General features: G+C 39.2%; 1 protein-coding gene across 3 annotated transcripts; it reads right to left on the minus strand.

The window, feature by feature from the left end:
• Nucleotides 1-683: 683 nt before the first annotated feature.
• On the minus strand, nucleotides 684-17457 carry LOC121179834 (monocarboxylate transporter 2-like). Of its 3 annotated transcripts, XM_041034900.1 has the most exons (6): nucleotides 17368-17457; nucleotides 16428-16648; nucleotides 11678-11821; nucleotides 7631-8446; nucleotides 5021-5155; nucleotides 2707-2791 (listed from the first exon to the last, which is right to left on the minus strand). In XM_041034900.1, the coding sequence occupies exons 2-5, from the start codon at nucleotides 16642-16644 to the stop codon at nucleotides 5052-5054; spliced, it is 1281 nt and encodes a 426-aa protein (XP_040890834.1). In that variant the 5' UTR covers nucleotides 16645-16648; nucleotides 17368-17457; the 3' UTR covers nucleotides 2707-2791; nucleotides 5021-5051. The 3 variants fall into 3 exon arrangements, with proteins under 3 accessions (XP_040890831.1, XP_040890832.1, XP_040890834.1); XM_041034897.1 differs by lacking the exon at nucleotides 5021-5155 and having other exon boundaries at nucleotides 684-2791; XM_041034898.1 differs by lacking the exons at nucleotides 5021-5155; nucleotides 17368-17457 and adding an exon at nucleotides 17075-17254 and having other exon boundaries at nucleotides 684-2791.
• Nucleotides 17458-18202: the final 745 nt, after the last annotated feature.

Raw genomic sequence — 18202 nt, forward strand, 5'->3', positions numbered from 1 at the left:
AACTGTCATGAGGCTCTGCAGGAACACATATTATGGGGAGGGTGGCCTGTAGAGAGAGGTCAGCAGGCCAGAGGGGAGCAGGAGGTGAGAAGAAATATAATAATGATAAACAGATTCCCAGCCGCAGCGCCTATCGCCTCGTCTCTAGGGTAACTTTCCACCTTGTCACGTCCAAAGACCTTGCATAATACTCAGGTAAGGGACAGGATATAGTGAAAATGTGTGTGTGTTTGCACGTGCATTTCTAATTTATTGGCCCACTGATTTGCTGATGTGTGTAAGGCTGCATGCAGCTCAGAGCACTAGCCTGGAACATTCGGGCTTGCTTCATTAGGTGCTCACGCCCTTAAGCTGCTGACATTTCCAAACTTGTTCCCTAGTCTTCTAATTGTCGTGAAAAATTGGACACAGCCACCAACATTGAGAAGTTGCGTGGTAGATTTTGATTTGATGGAATTTCTCTTGTGTGTCTGAGTGTCATTTACCTCGCTGGCTGAATGTGGAATGCAAAAATGTGATTTCATCTGTCCTGGATGCTACAATAGGAAATGAAGGAAATGAAAACAGGCTATTAATTCTCCTTATTTGCAGAACAAAATCATCACCCGCCACAAATAAGCCTGATTTTATTGGTACAAGATGCATTTTTAAGAAAAAAAAAAATACAGTAACAACAATCACACTTTTGTCATTTAACCATTTAGTAAACTAAAGCTTTCATTAAATTCTCTGGAACTCAAAAATTCAAAAAGCTGCCGTCACCTTCAAACATATACCTTAAAACAAATTCTGGATTATCTGTAAAACACATTCTCTCTCTTATGTTATCACTCACTCTCACTTCAACAAATATGTTTACTCAGATGCGCAAACACACACAGCATCAAATCAGTTAACAGTGCATGCAAATCCATTTTTGCCCAAATAACAAATGTCACTGCTAAATGTCAGCACAAAATCACTGCGTTACTGTGGAACACACACACACACCACAATCTATAATGTGTTTCAGCTTAACCGTTCAAATTTAATAAATACTGACAAAAATTTAAATAGACTATTACTTGCAATAGATACCAGAATGATCATAAGTCAGTAGCTCTTCAGTAACAGGTGTTGTCACTGTATGTTCTTTATAGACTTCAGTAGAATTAACAGTAATCAACAAGGAGGTAAAGCATCAAGTCACCTGAAACAAACCCATGTCTTTACTGGCAGCTATTTCACGTATGAAACTTGAAATTTTAGTTTTATGAAGTAAACACTGCAAGTGCAAAATATCTCATGGCAGTCCCCTGAGGTTATGCACATTACCAAGAACAATCAATATTTTTATAGACAAATTACATGAATTTGAAATGAGTGAAGGAGATACAGAAAGAAAAAACAGACGTGTGTCTTCATGACCATGTGAGAAAAAGAAGTTAACAATTCCTGCATTTCATTCGCTTCCAGACATTAAGATTCATTCTCATATATTGAGGCAATGTTTGTCATTCAAGGTAAAACAGTGCAGCCAAAGCTGAAAATCCATCACACCACAGGTATAAAGCCCATACACAGTCTAACAGCATTAAAGAGTAAAGGTAGGCCATCTGCACACAAAGCCATTCCTCTGAACAACCTCCAGGGGGCAAACAAACAAACCGACAGTGGATGGATGACTAACTGAATTGAAGCTGAAACCCACAGTTTATTTTTTTTTAATAACCCATAAATTTGTTGAATTAATCTCTTAATTCTTTACTCTGTAAGACAGAAAATGGTTAAAAATGCCATGAAAAGAAAAGAAGCACATCTGAGAACCTGCACATTTTTAGCCAGTGTGGCTTTAGGGATGGTAATGTTGCTGGGTCAACCCCTTTGATCCAGACTCAATTATTTCAACAACTATCAGACAGATGTCATGAAATGACATGTATACAATGAGTATGTATACTCAAAAGGATGAATCCTACTGACTTTTGTGTTCCCCCAGCTTTTCATCTAGCACCACCTTGAGGTTGATGTTTTTGTTTTTTAGTGAAATATCTTGCCCTGTGAAAGACTGGAAACTTGCAAGGGTGTAAACCCACCTCTGGCCCAGTATATATCTCAAAGCTGCTCAGGAAGATGAATCCCAATCAATTTGCTGATCCCTTGACTTTTCCTCAAAAGCCGCCATCAGGTTCACGTCTGGTTCAGAGTAAAATGTTTTGACAACAAGTAGATGGATTGCCATGAAATTTCATAACACATTCATGTTCACCTGAGGATGATGTGTACTAACTTTAGTGATTCTTTGACTTTTCATCAAGCAACATTATCAGGTAAAAATTTTAAATTAGTTGTTACTTAATATCAAATATAAAATTCCCATCAGCCTCATCTGCACTTTGTGTTTAGTACTAGTTAACAACTGTTAGAAAGCTGGAATTAATCATTGTGTTGTCTTAACAGAAAGATGTGCTCAAAACATCCATGATAAATAGAGGAATCAAAATTCATGTTGGTGTTTCTGTGTTCTCTGGTCGTGGATCTTCCCGGGCTCCATTCTTATTTTCAGTATTAAGCTCAGTCTGTTCCGTTGCTGCCTCAGAAGTGTGTTTCACCTCTGTCTCTGAGATGCCCACCTGGTCCTGGTTCTCTGTGTTTTTTTGGTTCTGTTCTCTGCCCTTTGCTGCATTCTCTTTTTCCAGCATGTGGTAGTTGTAGATGTTCATGACGAAGAGAAAGAGTCCACCAGCCACAATCACTGAGCCACACATGAAGAAAAGGTACTTGTAGTCACCAAAGATGTCCACCAGTAACCCTGTGTGGAGAATGGAAAAAGTTCCAAAGAAATTATATTTCAGACCAAAGGAGTATCAGCTCTACCCATCTGAGGCTACACAATCTGTATGAAAAAACACACAATTGTACTCCATGACAAGAAAAACACAATATGTGACTGAGTAATATCTTCACTTGACAACTTTACAAATTTCAACGAATGAGCAAGAACAAATTCAGATTTGGCAATTGTGTGTGTCAGATTGTGTTAGAGACAGAGAGGAGAGTGAACACAGGCCAATTTGAGAGGAGTCATGTCGGAAATGACAGAGGCCCATTACACCCTTCCTGGCTCTCTCGGCTTCTCAGGGAAGGCAATTTGGACGGCTGCTACAAAAACGAATCAGAAGAGGGGCCCATTCTCAGAGCCATAAATATAAAACCCAAGTCTGCAGAAAAGTGACAAATGTGGTTTAGATCAGATTTAAGCCTCCAGGTTTTCAGAGTCTTAACTGCATCCCGCCTGTACCCCTGCCCCTCCAGACATGGATCGATGGGCGAGTTTCGCTCTCTCTGCCGGTCTTGGAATGTATAACTGTCCGTCTGTCCGTCTCTACAATCTCACCTTTAAACCATTTTAAATCAGTGGAGGGGTTTTTCAATATCTGAATCACTTTGAACCAGAATATGTTCTCTTTATGGTCCAAAAAAAAAAAAAAACTTCAAACAAATTCTGAATGTTGAGACTGCCATTACAACAGTTTGGGAGGCACCTTCATTGCAGTGCATGTTATAGTGTCTTATCACAATCATTTTTATTTTAAAGGGCAGTTTCCCTGCTAGATCTCCTTAAGTACGCCAATTATCATCTTTACGACAAATAATGATGATAATGATGTCTGCGTGTGTGTGCATGCACTTACAGTTCTACACTGGGAGGGGTCACTTTGCATTTGGATCAGTTTCAACCATCTCAATGAAGGCTGTATCATCTGATTGATAGCACTCATCTGGCGCATGTACGCCAATGACCATCACCCTCATTAAGACAGTCCTTGATTGGCTGAGCGGTAATTAAGTCCATCTGGCATAGTCACCTCTTTTTTTTAATATATTCATAGCTTAATTATGGCCCAGGTACAGGACTTTAATGACGAGAGTTTGAACTGAGCGTCATTAAACACCCAAAGCAAAAGGATAATTACACCCACTTACTTCACTTTCTCCTAATTGGATTGACCCGCAGGTTTTGGGGAAGCGGTAACAAGCAGACTAGTTAGGGGAGACATAACAATTGTGCCCTCTGGAGGAGAATGTTAGATGTGCAGGGAGGCACTTATTTACCATATTAAATGAGCGCCTCGGAACAGGGTCGCACCAGACAAACTGCGGGGCCTATAAATTTTCACCTCATTAAAACTCAGGTTGGAGGTAAAAGAAAAGTTTGTGAGTGTGACGATATTCACAGCTGATTAAGTCATGTGCAGGTACACTATGTCCTCAGTGTATCTGTCTAGGACACTAAACAAGTCTCTCTGGGTGAACTTTAAAATTGACATATTGATTGGTGCACAGACAGAGCACATCAATTACTGGTGAGGAAGTTACTCTGTGTGCTATCCAACAGATTTAAAGTGCATAGCACTACTCCTCATTAAACCTCTATGGTGCATGTTTTAATGGGGACTTCTTAAAGTGCATTGCTTGCAGTTGACACGTAGAGACCAGGATTGAAAAGTAGCGCCCTCCACCCGCCAAACATGTCTGATTTTGTGTAATGGCTGGTGAATTTGCTTAACCTATCAGCCACAGTGGCGGGTAAATGAAAGCAGCATATACAAACAAATACTGCAACTGTGACACATGTCTGCTTGTCTCATTTGGACCCTTTAACGAAGAGACAGAGGTGGTTACCAAGGCAACTTGATAATAGAACATTAACTAGCAGCCAATGGCTAAAAAGAATCCCCTCAGGTCAAGTAGCCCATGCTAACGTTGTGGTAAACAAAAAAAAAAATTAAATAATGCAGCGTTACCTTGCAAGTAAGTCCTCGTTTTTTTTTAGTCTATTTACTAAAATTAGATTAAATGTTGAATTAAGGTCAGAATATAGCTGTCACGTAGTGTTATTGGCTAGGTAGCTAGCTATGTGTAGTTGGCATAAATGTAATTTATGTGTGATTAGATCCAAGGAGGGGACTAAGCATGAATCACAAGTAAGTCAGTGTGTTCATTAAGCACCTAGCAGAAGCTGAGAGGAATACCCAACAATAAAAGTGGCAGTGATGCTCTATGTGTGCCTATGCAACCAAGGAAATATGGTGGTCCGCTTTGTAAGGATACAGGATGTGGAGAGAGACAGTGAGAACATCACCCAGGTAACAGATAACATGATGAGGGAGATCTGTGGAGGAGAGGAGTTGCAGGCCAAGTTGGTGGCGTGTGCGAACAATGGTGATGACAGGGGGCATGTAAAGGCGTGAGCAGGCTGAGAAGAAGTAACCTACATTCACTTTAGTTATCTGATTTTAATATACCTTTTACTTAAAAATAACTTAAATGATTTCCTGATTATCAAAATAGTTGCTGAATATTTTTCAATTAATTCACTTATCACTAAACCAACTAGTTTCGACCTTATGAACGAGTAATGGAGTAAAGGTGTGCCAAGTTGACACCATCGTTGACAAATACAAATGTCATTGCTCATTACTACTTAAGTTGTTACACAACATGTGTCCAGTACAGTCAATTTGTTTAATATTATTTCACAACAAAGTAGCTACATCAGCAGTAAGCATTAATTCATTCACACGCTAGAAGAACTTATTTTATGCCTGAGTCGGTGGCAGCTGTTACAGGCTCTGATGCCAATAATAAGGCCTTGTTTCAAGTGCTATTGATGACAAATTGTCGCTCAAAAACAATTTTCTCCAGTGACTGCTTTTCAGAGTCAGTTACTGTCATTACATGCAATGCCTCTGTTTTTACTGAATCATGAGAAGACTCTTTTATACTGTGATTTTCGAAAGTGCACCAGTCTTGAAAATGGCAAGGAAGCAGAGAGGGTAAACAATAACCTTCTGATTACACAGTTATTCAGACCGTGAAGATGGCTGTCCAACACTTCAATCTAAAGCCCTATCAGAGACAGAAGAGTGCTGGGGATGTAAGTCATCAGATGAATAGTGTGTTTTCTCCTATTTGATGGGCTGCTAAGAAGAAAAAAATTGTTAAGTAAATCAGCTTGTAGGTTTATGCTGAGCAATGAAAAATAACATGCCGAGTTTGACTCATGACAAAAATCTCCAATAACAACATATTTTAAAGGGAATCACTTATTTTAATAATGTCTACTTTATTCATGTGATCCATTGAGGACTAACAATATAACCAGTCTGACAGCCAATGATCTGCTCAACATGATGTGGCCTCTGAAGCACCCATGGGAACTGTCTGGGATTATAAAAACAGGGAGTAGCTTTAGGGTTTGTTGTACCTGAAATCAGGTTTTTGTTTAAGTATCAAGAAACGCTGTCAAGAGATACTGACTAAATGAAATATCTTTACTCAGCACATAGAGGCAGTTAAGCTACATTAAAGCTTTATAGCTTGATAGCCACAATTAGAACCAAAAATCCTACTCTGTATAATTGTTAGCTCAGTCAAATATCTGAGTGGTTTTAATTGTACCAGTCTGCCACGCAGTTCTTGTATTTTTGACAATGTCAGGCTTTAAAAACCTCCAATTTGGGGCAACCAAATAACCAAACCATTAACAGAGCTAAAAATTGTAGTTCTACTGTATTTCTGCCAAGAAAGCACCTACATTGTCAAAGCAACAATCAAAAAGTTGTATTTGTATTTTGTTATGAAAATATTTTGGTTCAGGCTCAAATCCAGATTGGGCCATGCAGCCAAAACAAAGTCATACTAGACTCATTTACTGCACAGGACATACTAACAGAGTAACAGAGGGAACTTTTGTGAAACCATTTTTTTAATCTATATCTGTTGTTTTCAATATCCTGTGTCCAATATCACTCAGTATTCAGTGTCACAGAGAAAATCCATTTTGTCAGCCTACGTAAGTCCTTGTTCCTGTGCCTTGTCCCTCACCTCCTGCCAGGTCTGCCTATCACCAAACACATATATGCACACAATTCAGAGAATTGTTATCCATAATCTGGTCAGGTTATAGGTCAGACCGTGCGCCTGACCTATGTTGTAACACTAGTAAACCTAGTTTATCAGTTTGTACTTATTTACAGGGCCACACTTTATACTTAATGGGCTTAAATAAGCAAAGCCTTCAATATGGTCGACTTCTTCTAAACTGTAACATTAAAAAAAAACATGCCAGTATAGCAAACGAAAAACATTTGAAATCTGTGTGGAGCTCAAATCCCACAGTAGACCTGCCATTAAACCCAGAGTAATGAGTACAACCAGATTCTTTACTTTCATGTGGCCCTAAGCAGTGCTACTCACCACTAATAATCCTGCTCTGTCTTACAGTAATGACACCCTTGGAAACAGCTGAGCTCCTAAGCAACATAATGCACAGCCCACGACCGAAAAAGAGATAAACACACACAATATATATAATTCAGCCTACTGAATTGTTTGCAAAGCAGCTTGCTTCAAACTGGATGCTGTAAGTGTTTGTAAGTCTGCATTACTCACTTCCCCTTCACCCCTCAGTTGCAGAGAGGAGCAGCAATTTAAAGTCAGTGAACAATCTAAAGTGAGTTAAGAGTAAATACTTGTGCTTGTGTAAGAGAGGGACAGAAAGAGAGAGAGAGAGGGATCTGCACACACAATGTGATTGTGCATGGCTCACTGAAATGGATAGTTTATGTTCAGTGTACACTGTTACCTGCAGCAGGTGGTCCCAGTAGCATGGGGAAGCACTCGATGATGGTGACCAGTCCGACAGCACTGGGGAAGCGTTGATTTCCCATCAGGTCCATCAGGCATTCAAATATCAGGGCGAAAACCATGCCGAAACCAATGCCAAATAATACTGCATAGGCCACCAGGAGGGCATGGCTGTTCAGCAGTGGGCATACTAAGTGGCACGTACCGTTGAAAACCATAGCAAAGCTGAAGAAGTACTGGATTCTGGGCCTGATCCACCTGCTGCTGGCTACCAAGCCGGTTCCAGGACGAACAAACATGTCCACAAAGCCCATTATAGAGAGCAGATAGGCAGCGGAGTACTCTTCTATGCCTTGGTTAATAGCGTAGGCTGGCAGGAACACAATGGGCGCATAGGCACCAAAGATGAACATCATGTTTCCTATGAGGTAAATGACAAAGCCTCTATGCTTGAAGAAGGACAAATCCAAGAAATTCTTGGAATTCTTGATACAGCTTTGTTTTAGATTAATGTTGGGCTTATTTGGCTGTTCTTCCACCATCTTCTGTGGTGTGCCAGAGGATGGCTTACAAGGCTGAATAACAGGTCTCATCAGGGCCCCAGCAACGCAACAATTGAGCATCAGACCCCCTAGGATGAGCAGACTTCCTCTCCAGCCAAACGTGGCCAGTAAGTATTGGTTTAGAGGGGCCAGGAAGCATAGAAACACTGGACTCCCGGCCATGGCCAGTCCGTTGGCTAAAGGACGCTTGACCAGGAAATACTTGCTGATGATGGTGAGAGATGCATTCAGATTTAAGGAGAGTCCACAGCCTGTGTGAAGAGAGAAAAATACACAGTCACATTCTAAATATCTTCAGTAGGAAACCCTTCATGAAGCTAAACTCCAAAGGGTACTCACTAAATTAAATTAAGACTGATTTTGCTTGGCGCTCATTACAATTCCATCTCATTACAATTTTACCAGCTAAAATCTCATCACAGAATGATGGAATTATTTAAGAAATAATCCCATTTAAGAAGAAACACATTAAAGAGCCTGGGTAACACATTCACTCTCTTGCCTTTTTACCCACATTTCAATTTAAGATGAAGAGCTACAGGTAGTTGGTTGGGCTGCTATATACTGTCTGTCAATTTAATCTTCTTCTGTGGTTCCATGAAAAAGCTCATGGAAAGGGTTTTTCGTTCTTTTGAGAATATCTCTTTTCAAAGTGTGTCCAAACAGAGGATTACCATGTGAAGTTTTATAGATGAAAGTGTGTTTCAGAAGCAGTTTTCTTCCATAAGAGGAAGCAGTAATCTTGATTTTACAGTATCCTTGTATATAAATTAAACTCAGAAGTTTAATTTAAAAATAATAATTCACAAAAATTTTGGCATCCCTGAATCACTGGATTAGTAGTATAAGTTTGTGTTACATAACAAGTTACTCCAGCTACTCTTATCAGATTTGTGACAGATTTCTTAACAGCAGCTGAAGAAACCATTGGCCATCCAAAGATCAAGCATCACAAAGAAGCATCTTACTGTCTCTATAGTAGATAATTTCTTAATTAGGAAGGTTTGGATAAATACTGAAGAATAAAAACATGTTAATGCATAAAATGGTTAAAACATTACAAAACAAATGTGTAGTAAAAAAAACTAATTTACAAAGTCTGCCTTTGGTAAATTAAAATTCTTTAAACTTCTAATTGATTTTGACATTTAGTTAAATTTTAGTTTTGTTAAAGAAATATCCCACTGCTTTTCAACAATATCTCAGCATCTTTGCTGGTACAGCTAATCATCAATATGGGGTGTAAAGTGGTATACAGTGCTCACTGTACAGTCCAGGCAGCCAACCAGAGTGACCCCAAACTGTCCATAAGTTGCCGTAAGGATATGGACGTCAAAAACTACAGCAGCTTTTCAGCTATCTATGTAACTATGAAGCACTTTTATACTTTCATTCATTCACTAGTGCAATAACAAGGACATGATCCCTTAAATTCAAAAAATTGTTGTCCACACTGACTTCTTCCATCCTAGATCGCTTGCAAAATTGGCTGTAGTTCATGTTTTTTATTTCCTCTTGACTACTTCCAGTCAGACTCTTCTCACCTGCAGGTGCTTCAAAATGCAGCAGTGAGACTCCTCACTGGTACCAAGAAGAGAAACCACCTCTGCCCTAGCCTCTCTTCACTGGTTACCAGCGAAGTACAGAATTGATTTTAACATTCTTTTATTTGTTTTTTTAGCCCAGTATGGACTGGCACCAGGTTCCACCTCCAGACCCCTTAGACTCTGTTGACAAATCACTGGTCTCGATTCCATGCACCTAGTTAAAATCCAAAGGAAGCTTAGTTTGTCCATTGTTGACACCTAAACTGTGGAATAGTTTGCTACTCACTGTTACATCTTCCCCTTCCACTGATAGATGTATTTAAAAGCCATCTGAACACTCATCTCTTTTCTTTAGCCTTTTAATTGTAATCATGAAGACTAGACTGACAACACTTCGTCTTTCATTTGTTTGTATTTTATTTTATCTCTGTGTATTGCTGTTGAGTTTATGATTTTACCCAGATATTCTATACTTTTATTTGTTTATTTTATTTATATGCTCTTATTTAAGTTTTTTTTTTAGGATGATTCCTGTTTTTTTTTTTCAATCCCCTGATTTTATGTCTCTGTAAAGCACTTTGGTCAATGTTGTAAAAGTCTATAAATGAATCAACTTGACTCAACAGCTTCCCACCAAACACTTGTGTGTGCTTTTGTTGGAACACACAACCAAGTCCGTACTGTCACCTGGGATTTGAACCCCAAGCCTCTTCAAAAGGCAATAAAGCAGCCTAATACTTCACTGTCTCTCAAATACCCCATATGTAAGGGCTTTATAAAACAATCTAACCCTATCCCTGTACAGTGTCACTTTAGCATTGCACAGCTAATAAAATTTTTACCAATTTGATGGCTTTGATGGTCACTGTTACAACTTTTTTGCTGTATAAAGCCTATTTCTTTAACAATTTATCACTTGAACGTCCTCTGTTGCCCCACATAATTTAAAATTTGGACCTTTCAGAGCTTGAACATCCATATGCTGACCTTGATGCCTCTCATCTATCCACAATTGCTTTTCTGCAACCTTGTATAGTGACAAGAAGCCTGACCTTGATTGTTCATGCCTACTTCAAAACAACAACTATAAAAGGACACAACGATAATGACTTACTGCAAGCCATTCACTGATTCTGTAACATTTTTCAACTAATTGGTTATCTCTTTGATTATGTGTGTATTTGTGTATGTATATGTGCACGTGTGAGCATACTGTATGTGTGCATGTCTGCTAGCAAAAACTGCCCGATGCCTATGTGTCAGTGTGCCAGGGCACAGGGGAGAAGAGCAGGGCTCACATATGCCCCCAGGCACCACACATGGCGCAGCCACTTGCTGGGCCTATTAATCCTTTACAGCAGTCCTTGGCAGGGTAATGAGCCTCGCAGGGTGGCAGGGAGTCCCCATGTGACGACCGTGATGGGAGCCTATGGGAGAGTACAGAGGGCCACGTAAGACCATGCTCTGTGGGATCAGGGACGGTTCTGTCTTAATTACCGTCCTGGTTCTGCTCCCCTTGGTGCTCTAACTGCACCCCAGGAGCTGGGGCAGATGCCCTGGGCCCCCGACAAACAGCATGGCAGCCCAGTCAGGGGAAGCTGGTCTGGCAGTCAACAGATTCTGACAGAATATGAAAAGCAGCAGACTGCCAACCTCTCACCTCCAAAGGGGCTTTAAAAGGGCTGATGGGAATGGTAAGCAAAGAGGTAAACCAGTCTGGGATCCATAACACGAAATTAGCTGCCTCATTCACTTGACTGCAAACACATTACTTTGTCTTAATTTTGGGCTGTGATCTCTTTCCTATCTCATTTGCTATGGATTCTCAGGGCCGGTATGCAAGTAACAGGATCTATCAAACTGGTTAAGACCTTTCAGGCAGCAGTGTCACAAGATAAAATACAGAATATTTAAAAAAATATCCAAACACTTTACCTCCAATTACGCCAATGCAAAGGTAGATGTAAATGATGGAGTCCCCAAAAGAAGCAGTTACCATAGAGACCCCACACAGCAGTCCACCAAGTATTACTATTGGCCGGCTTCCAAAGCGACCGACCAACACACTGCTCACAGGTCCTGCAAAGAAGAGGAGAAAGAAACGAGACAGTGGTTCAGAATTATCATATGTTACATCTCAATATAAACAGTTTTAGCTCTTAACCCACCTACTGCTAGTGATCAAGGGTTCAGAGAACAGCAGCATGAGTTGTCAATTTACTGTAGGTCTAAACCAAGGACAACAGGACATCACTTCAGGTGATGGAACGCCTCTGCACTTTTGTGTCCACAGCGAAGTGACTTAGCCACTCATTATACTTGCCCCTGATAATGTAAAATACTACACTCAGTGATCAATCAGCAATTAAACAGTCTTTTATATGCTGTCACTCTTCCCTTTATCCATAACCTTGCCCCAAAGAGTGACATTGCACCACTAGTCTTTACCATAATGAAAATGTCTTTCTTCTCCTTCCTATGAAGACCAGTCCTTTGAATATATAATAATTTCAGTCAAACAGAGAGAAAAATGGGGAGAGGATCAATCAAACTAATACACAGGCTGCCATGATAATTGAAACCTTAACATGCTGCTGCTTTTCTATGAAGTGGTGGGAAGGGTCTTTGTGTGGATGGTGATAACTGAAAACAGCCAGTCAACAGTAAGAGGATTACATGTTTTGCAAACGCCTACTGTCTTCAAGAGGATGGTAAATTTCTCAGCGCACGATGAAAGATCTTTTGTTTTAAATGGAATCTGTGTATCATCTGTCTTCTATCGTCAAAAGTTTGTTCATGTTTTATGGTTGTTACAACCACCTATGAATATTTTATAGCCTATGTCTGTAACCGCATTCTTTATATTTCTTTCCTCAGTAAATGTTTATGCACCATGGTCTCTGTGGATTTCTGAATGTAAACATAATTACCCATGAAAGGCTAATTTTGGATTTTCCAACATAAAGAAGTATTAGTTACTTGCAAGGCTGGTTTGATATTTGGAAAATTTTGAAAGTCAATATCTGAGTTTCGGTCATGTTTCAATTGATTACTTACTAAATGAATATTGGAATTTATTTGGAGAATTTTTTCTGCCCACCTGTCAGATCTAAGTCCATATAGCTAACATTATCTAGCTAGCAGGCTGGTGAACAGACTTTCTGTTTCTGCCCTGTCTGTTATATATCTATACTTAATTGAAGCATCTGCTACTAACAGTGGATGGGAAAGCAGTATTTTCAAAATATGCAAAATGATGACATTCTTGTAAACGGTTCAGTTTTTAAAAAAAAAAAATTATTCTTGATTGTAGTTTGATCTTCCTTATCTGATGTAAAATGAATCAGTTCTGGACTTTGTGAATTGGTGAACTGGGAGATTAGTGCCGAAACCAAGCTCTATTCACCAGCTGGCCGCTAACGTTGTCTGCCATATGATGTTGGTTAGGTAGCATATGTACAATGGGTTTACAGAGCTTCTTTGCACTAAACAACTGCCAGAGACATGGTTAAGTTGGTAAGTTAAACTAAAGGCGCTATAACACTAGACGTGAGAAGGTCTGCAGAGTGTGGTGTTAGTTCACTGTGGTTTTGTGGTTTTGTGATTTTCCATTAAGTCAGAAGGTAGCAAAACATTTTAGGCCACAATAAAACACACTTTTGGCCATCAACAACAGAATATAACATCAGATGTTTTCCCTCAGGCCTCTGTATCCTGAAATTGTTATAGTTGTAGAACATCTGTGCAGTACGCCACATGCCCATTAGCTATTTACATTAAGTCATCATGCTCCAGTGTGTAGTAGCCCACTGGTGTTGTTCTTCCACAAACAAAATAGTGTAATTTCAAAACACAGTAATGAGAGGTTTGAAGGAAGGTCTTTTGACTAATGTCAATGCACTGATATAGCTTCTGAGATCTTGAATGCCCCTTTAAAAAAGTTAACCAACTCACAAAGAAGAGTTTTCTTTCATTTTTTTTTTTCCTTTTTACATCTTTCTTCTTGTTTCATACTGAGCTGTAAAGAACTGTCTTCATCAACTTTATCTTTTAGCTGTACCACTGTAACCACTGTATATAGAATAAATATATCCATCCTGCCTGTTATACAGTTAACCAGGTGCCTGCAGGGATCAAAGATGGATCATCTTTCTCACTGTAGCTGTGTCAAAATAGAGCATCTCCTGCACTACCACCATTTCCACTTCCATTATAATTTTATCATTTGGACTCCTTGAGTCAGAGGTTTTCTGAAAAGGCTGTCATGTCTCTCCCATGGGGACCTGGCGTCAGACCCCAGTGTGCTGAACCTTCCTCTGATATATACCCCCTGTCTCTCCCCTCCACTGGGTGACATTGCTGAAGCCTTGCCAAGGACAATATGATAAAGCCCTGTGCCTGAGCCACAGTGGAGGGGAATATTTCACCAGTTCAGCCTCCCTGAGTTGAGTGCAGGGAAGTCACACACCCTCTTGTTCTGTAACCTTGAAAACAGCTAATGATGAATTCATGTAAAGCCTATAAAAGACTTTTATTTTGGCATATTTTGTGGTATCCAATGAGTCTTCCAAAGTACTCCAAATACTGTAGTGTGGAATGGCTATTTCAGATTTCTCAGACTGGTTTGACTGTTGTGAGAAAAAACAGTAGTGTGGCATGTGTCTTGTATTTGACATAGGGCCTGGTGCAGGTTTTTTTTTTTTTTTTTTTTGGCACCACACGCAAACATTCACTCATCCATCACACAGACCTTTAATTTTGCTAAGATCGGGGTTGCAAATGTTGCAAAAATTCAATCACTGAACCATCAATAGTGTGCTGCATTTAAAGGGAGAAGAAGCATTTTCCTTTTTATTTTGGTAGAAGATTATTAAACAAACTCACCCCTCCTTTATGACCAACTAACCAAATGGTATGGTATGGTAACTAATCTAACTGTACTATATTGTGGTTGAAACAATAGAATTAGTTTAGGCTAGCCCCCATGAGTGATGAGATGTAATGGGCCTCCAGCGACCCAGAGGTTCTGAGTTTTCTACCTTAGAACTGTTTTCACAAAGTTTGATTTCTATCAGTCATCATAGACAGGAGATAGCAGAGATGACACTGACAGGACCTAATAAAGTTGACGCTGCTGAGATCAATGATAAAATAAGAAAGATAAATAGCACAAATACACTATTCCAATTTCAAGGTCATCTAATGTGGGCTTGCACTTATTTAAGTGGCCAACTGTCAACTTTGTTGCCAGATGACAAAGCTTTTTTTTTCTTGAGAGCCCTCTGCTTTGGTACCAACAGAGCAGTCTCATTCAAATGAATGAGGAGACTGCGTTTCTTCAAGCAACACTGTTGTCTGGTTCCCAGATTATTTAAAGTATAGGAAAGAAGACATTTCTTCTACACAAAGTTTTCTTTAAACCCTTCTCAAATCAAAACAAACACAACTATTAAATCAAACATCCTGAGAAAGTAACATTATTTTAAGTACCCACAGCTAATAAACATTTTCCATCTGTGACAAGGGCCTGTGGTTACTAGCAGGCATTGCTTGGCTAAATAAAAAGTAAAAAGCCAAAAAGGTCAACAAACACCACACAGAAGTAGTTCATGGGTGGAAACAACTGTTGCCTGGCCTGACAAGTGCTGTTTAAGAAGAAGAGCTAAACTACAGTTAAATGACTCAGATTAAACAGTGTCAGTTGGGAAAGTTAAATTAAAGTCAGGCGCATAATACATGCTAACAACATTCCACTTATTAGGCAGCCTAAAGCTATTTCAGTGGGTGCAGTCAGTCATGTGAAGTCAATATTTCAATTTTCTATCTGGTCCAAATGAGTCTACAGCACAGCCATTACACACAACAGTTATTTTCTTTGTCGAGAAGACGGACGCTAAATAGTAAAAGGATTTTTACATTTGCTACAAGACTGGAATTTACTTCACAAATTCTGGCTGTAATGCTGATTGATGAGTGCAAATAAAGTCTGCAGTCAGCAGAACAGTAGGTTGCAGTCTTTGTGGTGTGCTCACAAGCAACTTTTAACAGAAGATTTAGAGAGTTAAAGAGTGTTTGATCAGCAGACCATTATCAGTGCTGGTTCTTGGAAGTGGTCTTGGCATGTCAAAGCCCTGAGGAAACAGAGTACAAAACAAAAAGGACCCAGGGGAAAAAAAACAGCTTGAGCTGGTTAACCTGGAGGCTATCATTTGCCAGCCTGTAGAAAAGCATTCTCTAGTCATGTAAAGAGTATTGATTTAGAGGTGTGGGCCATAGAACCTGCAATGGCCTGAAGATATATGATCCCACAGATCACTGAATACCAAAACTGCTCTGTATCTATCTTGGTCAGTTTCTTTATAAAAATCAAAATAAACTCCTGTTCATGTTTTAAATGAATGAATCAATGAATCAATGAATAGGTAAATACATCAAAATTTAAAAGTGCCCAACATCAATATTGGTATCAGCTTATTGGTAAAATCTGTAAACAATGAAAACAATCAGTTTTATGAATGATGTGATGTGTATGACAGTGTGGACCATTAAACTTAAAACGTCCAAAAACTTTATAATGATTTATATGTCAATGATCTAGCAGTGATAATTTGTTCAAAGGTAAAGCCACTGATAATAGTGATTATTTTCCCAAAGATAAGCCTATTTACAGATTGAATAAACTCACCGCCTGCATACATGACAGCCAGCATGATTGAGGAAATCCATGCTATTTCACTGTAGCTGGCACTTAAGTCCTCTTGGATCTCTTTGAAGAAAATGGACAGGGCTTTTGGCGTGGAGTAGGCGAATCCAATGGAAATATGGGCCCCAAATACCACCATCCAACCCCAACCACCATCCAGGGGTTTGTAGCCCAACTCACATGCTGGTGTAGGGGACATGTTCCTGTACAGAGTAGGGGGAAAAAAAAAACAACAACAACAACATAAAAAACCATTATCGACAAAACACTAACTTCTGACTTGAAATATGTTGCATATATAAAATGCGCTTATTATTATTGCTTTATAATGCTATGAAAGATTTGTTTACCTAAGTTATGTTTGTAAACAAAAGAGTAGGCTATAACATAACACATCAAGCGTTTCATAATGACAAATCTGTGTGACGTGAAACAAACACTATGTAACGTTTATATGTAAATGCATAGATAAAGTATTAATCGGGCCTTTGACTAATGAAGTTTACTACTTAATTTTCTTCGCTAATACAGATAACATGTGACAGTGTGTCTGATCAATGAACAGCGTTGAGGTAAGAATAACGTATGTCTTGTTAACGCAGTACAAACAGCTAAAGTTTCGGTTGTACTTGTTGGTTAAGTCGCCAGGCAGAAAGCTCCTGTAGCTGTGCCGTATGTTTGTCTCTATTCACAACTAAAACTGCAACATCGATTTCGAAATAGAGACGCTAAACAGACGCTTTTTCCTCCCAAAGAGACGCTTTCAATGGGAAAAAAGCTCAAGACCGAGGGAGAAACTTCGCACGTGGACAGCAACAGAAATGTGCGACAAAGTGAGCTCAGTGTTAAACCTCTAACTCTCCAACATGTTACAGACGGACACGCTCACTAATACGTTTTATAACATCTGAGGATACCTTACCTTTCATTGAGCGCCCTCACAGACCGTTCGTCACTAAAAAGTTAGTGGGCAAAGTTTCTGACTACTGCTTTATTTGATGACGGGTCACGTGGTACATCAGTGTGCCGGAGGGGGATTTGTCAGTTTTGACTGGTTTCAGTGTTTTACAGTGATGGGAATTCAGGCTCTTTTTAGAGAACCGGCTCTTTTGGCTCGACTCGCTAAAAAGAGCCGGGTTTTTCGGCTCCCAAACGACTCTTCAGATTGTTTTGTTGATTAAATTAAATTACATTTATATTGATGAATATACTAAGACCTTTTTGGCATATTTTGAGGCCATACTATACTATGACATTTTTTGGCCTATTTTGAAGCCTTACTATACTATGACCATTTTTATGACATTTTGAGGCTAAAAAAAAAATGGACTTTTCTTGGCCGATTTTGACGCCTTACTATACTATGACCATTTTTATGACATTTTGAGGCCAAAAAACATTTGACTTTTTTTGGCCGATTTTGACGCCTTACTATACTATGACCATTTTTATGACATTTTGAGGCTAAAAAAATTTTTGACTTTTTTTGGCCGATTTTGACGCCTTACTATACTATGACCATTTTTATGACATTTTGAGTCCGTTTTAAAAAATGACTTTTTTTGGCCGATTTTGACGCCTTACTATACTATGACCATTTTTATGACATTTTGAGGTTAAAAAATAAATTGACATTTCTTGGCCGACTTTGACGCCTTACTATACTATGACGTTTTTTATGACATTTTGAGGCTAAAAAAAAATTTGGCATTTTTTCACCCATTTTGACACCTTACTATACTATGACCATTTTTATG

Source organism: Toxotes jaculatrix, chromosome 3 (assembly GCF_017976425.1).
Source record: "Toxotes jaculatrix isolate fToxJac2 chromosome 3, fToxJac2.pri, whole genome shotgun sequence".
Classification (NCBI taxonomy): Eukaryota; Metazoa; Chordata; class Actinopteri; family Toxotidae; genus Toxotes; species Toxotes jaculatrix.

Coding starts and splice junctions, on each gene's coding strand:
- LOC121179834 (XM_041034897.1), bottom strand. CDS start 16,644: ATGTCCCCTACACCAGCATGTGAGTTGGGCTACAAACCCCTGGATGGT. Junction 11,822..16,427: donor GGCTGTCATGTATGCAGGCG/GTGAGTTTATTC, acceptor TCTTCTTTGCAG/GACCTGTGAGCAGTGTGTTG. Junction 8,447..11,677: donor TTGCATTGGCGTAATTGGAG/GTAAAGTGTTTG, acceptor CTCTTCACACAG/GCTGTGGACTCTCCTTAAAT.